This window comes from Gymnoscopelus braueri (genome assembly GCF_963280865.1).
Source record: "Gymnoscopelus braueri genome assembly, chromosome: 14".
Classification (NCBI taxonomy): Eukaryota; Metazoa; Chordata; class Actinopteri; order Myctophiformes; family Myctophidae; genus Gymnoscopelus; species Gymnoscopelus braueri.
Genome location: NC_137619.1, coordinates 43,698,578 through 43,704,577, shown reverse-complemented (window position 1 = coordinate 43,704,577; position 6,000 = coordinate 43,698,578). Strand labels below are relative to the sequence as shown.

The following is a 6,000-nucleotide window of genomic DNA, read 5'->3' as shown; positions in this document are numbered from 1 at the left end:
TTGGCACTGGGTGTAAAAAATAGGGTTACAAAATCGTGGGATAAAAAAAAAAGAAAAAAAAGAATAGCTGAACTACAAGCTCAGAAGAGGTAGCCTGGTAAACCCTCCCTCCGGAAATCTCATTTCCATTTGATTTCAGGAGTGAGTCTGGCCTGATCCGCCTTTCTGCAATATTGGCTGTGCTGGAGTTGGGCGGGAGTAATACCGTTGACTGACAACCCCTTCAGCCAATGATAATTTTTCCCCTTCAGCCAATCAGCAGTTCACCAGTCTTAATGTGACGCAACGAGACTTTTGAGACAGCCATACCCAAAATGGGTTGCCTTTTTCGGATACAATGGTGTCACTGCCCGCCCCTACCGGTTCTCTAAATTTTTATTTTTAAATAGGCTTTGTCATGATTAATTGACCACATATATGAAGGTAAACAACTAAATTCTATCCAAACGATATCTTATAAGTAAATTCCGTGCCTCAAAATAGAAGTTAGAGAGCTTTTTGAAGTAAAAAAATAGCGGAGAATTGGCCGCACAAGAAAAAGATGGCTGCCGTTCGTGTTTTGGGCTCACTCGAACTCGCCACCTGATTGGCCAACGTAAGCTGTCAATCACAGAACAATGAGCGACGACGCTGATAGGCTCGGCCGTTTGGCATACACAGCCAATATTGCAGAAAGGCGGATCAGGCCAGACTCACTCCAGGAATCAAATAGAAATGAGATTTCCGGAGGGAGGGTTTACCAGGCTACAGAAGAGGGAGCTTGTCGATTTACTATTTCGCCAAATGTTCGTGGGACATTAGGGTTCATATTCTGGCGATTCAGGGGTCTGGTGATGCTGTCGAAGGCGGGGCTTTCTCGGTGGAAAATCTAACAATGGGGATGATCCAGTATGAACCAATCGCCAAAGAGTCCCAGTTTGGCCACGCCCCCATCTGCAACGTATTTTGAGCTTGTAGATGTGCTATTTTTGCTACTTTTGTGTGACACTGCTATGACAAAGTAAGGCATTTGTTTTCCACAAAACCCCCCAAAAAGTTCAAATATAGCGATAAGAGGTTTCTGATATTGTTCCTCTCTCCTGTCCCAGATGGCGTGCCGCAGGGCTCTGACCCGTACACCTGTCCATTCATCAGCTCTGTGTCTCTGTCCAGCCCAGAGGAGACCATTGGGAAGAAGCTACTGCGTAAATTGAGTGAGTGGGCTGTTTGTCACGAACTGATGCAGGAGCAGCACACGCCTACACGCCGACATCAAGCACTGTTGTCCAAGCCTCTCCACCAGGCATAGCAACAGTGGCAGATGTATCTTAGCAACAGCTGATCCGTTTGTATCCTTCTCCACAAACCCACACCTTCAGCACGGATCGACCCGATGCCTGTCACTTACTGAAGGTTCAACGTGACTCATTGTTACTTTAAATCGGTTCAGTTGGCAGCTGTACGGCTCTGTTCCTCAAGGATATTAAGGTTAATTAAAACTAAGAAAACAACAAAAACTAGAATACTTTCTGTTAACTGAAATGAAAAGAAAAACGAGGCTTTACAAAAATCAATAACTGAATCTGTTCTGTGTTTACAGACTGAAATCATGATGTATCTTCCATTTTCTTTGCCAGTTTTAACTGTGAACAATTTCTTTCAATGTTGTTTTGTTTAAGATTTAATTTCTTAAAACAAAAAACGTATTCTGACCTTGTGAATGAATTTGAACCAAAAGTAGCTAAAACTAAATACATACAAAACATTAAATAGCAAATCTGCAATTACCAGGTTAACAACTCTACCGCTGTCACTCTGAATGGTGCGTTTTCAAAAGCGATGTGATCTTCTCCCCTCTAGGTAACAAGAAGCGGAATAAGTCTCGAGATGGTGACACGTGTCTGGAGGAGGGCTTTGAACCAGAGCCGGTGAAGAGCTAGCACAGTGCCACCGGGGGAGAGAGCAGAGAACATTTGTAGGTCTCTCCCTCAGAGATTCAAGTCTCTACTTGTAGAAATCTCCACCAGGGTATCCTCAACCACCAACCAGCCCATGACGCTCCCACGCAGATCACGTTCTCACAGGAGACTGAGCCAATCCGTGCTGCTGAAACTCAGGTCCACTGAGGAAACAACTAATATCCCACCTCCGCCTAGCACCTACCACCTAGCACATCGCTTGTGATCGCTGGTCTGAGGAGGGACAGGTCTGTCAACTCCGTAATTGATACACCTAGCCTTAAACCGGACTGAAGAGTTGACATCTATGTGTGAATCTGGCGTTTATCGTGTGTTTACACCCATCTGGAGGGACCCCTCAGACCTGCAAACCTGAGACGGGATGGGAGTTCATGGGGAAACGCTTGAAAACGTGACCTTATCGGGTAGCTCCATCCCTAAACTTAAAGAAAACTTGGCCGCTTTCCAATCTAAATCCCATTGTTTTGATGCGAGGGGATCAATAAAATACCCCATGTCTTCTGTGTATTTTCCCACGAAACGCTGATGTCACAATACAATGACGTCAATGTACACCGAATAGGTTGAAAATCTGTGACGTTTTCCTTTAACATCTAAAACCTCTCCCCGATGGAGGTGCATAATGTATTATTGAAACATAAGCATGCCGGTCAGTTAATAATAGCTTTTTAGGTTACCAGTGAATGAACTGCTGCACCACCACTTTACCTACCAAGGGCATCACGAACAGGGACCGAAGAAAACCACAAAAGCAAATTTATACTTTGTTACACAAACGTTTCTTCAAGTGTCACCTGACAGCAATGACATATTTTCAACTAAAAGTATAAATTAGTCACAAGGCTGTCAGAGCCAACTGTGACCCTTGATCAAACAAGGAATGGAACAGCATCTGTCACCATGTGACAGTTCCCACATACTGCAACATTTGTATGTAGTTACATCAATGTCTTAAAAAGAAACATGACATTAGTGTCAACAGCTAATGTTAGCCACCTTGATGACAGATTTTAAGCCAATGTTACCTTGTTACCTTGGTTTACAAGCGTATCTGATTCTTTAAATGTCTAACCTTTTAAAACTCTGCACTCTACTGCACCGCTAGTGTTCACTCCTAACTTCTGGGCACTGAAAATAAGCTCCATAATCAGGAAATTGCAGTGAAAAAAATGTATCCATTGGAATGAACGGAGTTGTCGCCACTCTGTCTTTACACCACTCTGCTGGAAACGTTTTGTTTTTGTTTTTGTACAAGGAACTGTCCCCGTCCTGCCATGACGGTGCCAACTACTGCCGACTTAACACAGCACACTAGCCATTATCCACTAGCCGATAACAGAAAGAGCACAACTCGTCCAGCCACAGAGACCATGTCAACACAGAAGAGGACATGTTGAAAAGAAAGCCATAGTTTACAGTATGTCCAACTTGAATATCTGCCAAATGTGCTGCACACCAACACTCAAGGCAAAGGGGCAGGGTTCGATTTGTAAAAGAAAATAGCAGAGAGGGACATTTTCTTAACCACTTAAGCCGAAATAGCCCATCAGAACTAGCAAAACTATAAGCTCACAACGCATTGCGATCCAGCGCGTTCATTGCGATTCAACACGTTGGGAGCTTGTAATTTTGGTAAAATTTTACGGTTGTTTCTTTTACGAAATTTGACAAAAAATCGCCTAAAATAGGGATGTCATGGTTAATGTGGTTAACATACATGTTTCATTCAAATGTTAAATGATATTATGATATTATCATACATATAAATATCATACATATCAGTCTACATTCCTCAAAAGGAAATGCTACATTTAATTCAGTCTGACCAGAAGCAAGGAATAAAACATATCCCCACTTAAAAATTAATGACCAGGGGGATATCAAAAACAGGGGTATGGAACCCCCCATTCCCCGCAACAAATTGAACCCTGCCAAGGGGTATGTGCAATACTAAAAATGCCCCTGCAAAAACAACTTTTTATTCTTAAGGAGGAATGCCAGTTACTGTGACTGGTAATTAGGTAAAAGATAGCAATATCAATCATTGTACATTCACAAAATATTTATACAATATTTTGTATAACAATACTAAATTTTTGATAAATAATCATCGGTAATGCCTATAACTAAGTGGGTAAAGGCAAATAATGCAGCAGCTGCATCACTTTACTGTAATGCAGCTTTTAAAACCAGGAAAAGTAAACACTTCTTAATATTCAAAATAAATAAATAATGATGTAATATTCATATATGGCCTGTAGCCCTAAATCTAGCAAATGAACTCACACATGTCATCACAGAAGTCTTCAGCAGCATGTTGTCTATACCTACTTAGTTCTTTTTTCACATTCAGTAGAAAGTATAGAATCCTTAAAACTAGTGGTTAACTTTACAAACTTATCACGCGGCTTTTAATGCCACGTTATTGTAACGGTGTTGCTTACCTGCTACCTGCATGGTGTAACTCCAGCTTCGGACGCGATTAGGCTCTATATGCACAGCCGCCATATTGGAGAGAAATTGGGCGTCCTCCTTACTTCCTTCACAGGTGTTACCAATGATACTAATGAACGCTCTGTTCCATTCTGGTCAAACAGAGTCAGGGTATTGATATTGTACATGTTGGCTCTCTGCTACACCAGTGGGTCTCAAAGTGTGGTCCAGGGGGACCCTCATGGTTCCTTGAGGGGGTTCCAAATTAATTAAATGGCCCTTTACGGGTGTGTAACTCTGAGAGTGTACAAATGGAACCAAATTTGGTTCCATTTGTACACTCAGAGTTATGGGGGTCCTTGAAATCAAAAGGTTTGAGAACCATTGTGCTACTCTAAATGGAACAGAGCCTTCATTAGTATCATTGGTAACACCTGTGAAGGAAGTAGGGAAGGGGCCCAATTCTTTCCAATATGGCTGCTGTGCATAGAGCCAGCTAAAGGGGCTTTGGGGTTTGGATCACTTGTGCTATACATGGGTTATGAACTGAAAGACTTGGATCACCAGCGCTATAGGCTTATGAACTGAAATACTAGGGAGTCTTGCAGGACAACGGAGGCTGCGTTGCATGTTTACTTCTGCTGCTTCAGCTGTAGAGTTAAGCCTAGTGGTGGAAGAAGTACTCAGATATTTTACTTAAGTATAAGTAGCAATACCACAGTATAAAAATACTCTGTTACAAGTAAAAGCCCCTGTTCAAAATGTTACTTGAGTAAGAGTACAAAAGTATTGGCATGAACATATACTTAAAGTACCAAAAGTAAAAGTACAAAAATGTTTGAAAATAGCAGATCTACAAGCTCACAACGCGTCGTAATGCTACACGTTGTGAGCTTGTAGAACGGCTATTTTCAAATAGCACATGTATTAAATAGGGCTGAAGTGGTTAATGTATGTTTTATAATATCATAATTTATATCTGCAAAGTAACTAGTAACTAAAGCTTTCAAATAATTGTAGTGGAGTAAAAGTGCATTATTTGCCTTTGAGATATAGTGGAGTAGAAGTAAAAGTATTGAAAATTGGAAATACTCCAGTAAAGTAAAAAATACCTCAAAATGTTACTTAAGTACAGTACTTGAGTAAATGTACTTAGTTACTTTACACCACTGAACGCGAGCTGCGACAAAATATAAATTAGGCTTTCGTGTTTCGTCTATCCCCTTTAGAAATCCCTGTTTGTTAGTTCCGCATGCATAGGCAGATGGTTGCAGAAGAGAGACCCCAAAAGAGAAAAACAAAAAAGATGAAATGTATCATTCAGTAAAGGTAAATCTTGTATTCTGGCACTGGGGAGTGTAGAGGTTCTTGCTTAGTGATGAAGGGCTGTGCTTCAGGGTTTGGTCGGGATCATTTGGCTTTATTTATTAGATCCCCATTTAGCTTGCTGTAAATATGCTGGTGTTGGGAACTGCTGTCATGAATGTTCAAAGATGATATATGCATTGGTGGAAAAGGTACTCTTCTATTTTTTACTTAAGTAAAAGTATCAATGCTGCAATATGGAAATACTCTGTTACAAGTAAAAGTCCGGAATTCAAAATGTACT

The 6,000-nt window shown here is 41.1% G+C and overlaps 1 protein-coding gene across 1 annotated transcript in view; it reads left to right on the top strand.

The window, feature by feature from the left end:
• The window catches only part of cnnm1 (cyclin and CBS domain divalent metal cation transport mediator 1), a gene marked incomplete at its 5' end in the record, with an annotated part of 36,664 nt that extends 34,734 nt beyond the window's left edge, over positions 1 to 1,930 (top strand). Inside the window, 2 exons of the mRNA XM_080449725.1 lie at positions 1,089 to 1,193; positions 1,840 to 1,930. Coding sequence (XP_080305851.1) covers positions 1,089 to 1,193; positions 1,840 to 1,919 — 185 coding nt within the window. The 3' untranslated portion in view covers positions 1,920 to 1,930. The remainder of the gene's footprint in view (positions 1 to 1,088; positions 1,194 to 1,839) is intronic.
• Between the last annotated feature and the right edge of the window lie 4,070 nt (positions 1,931 to 6,000).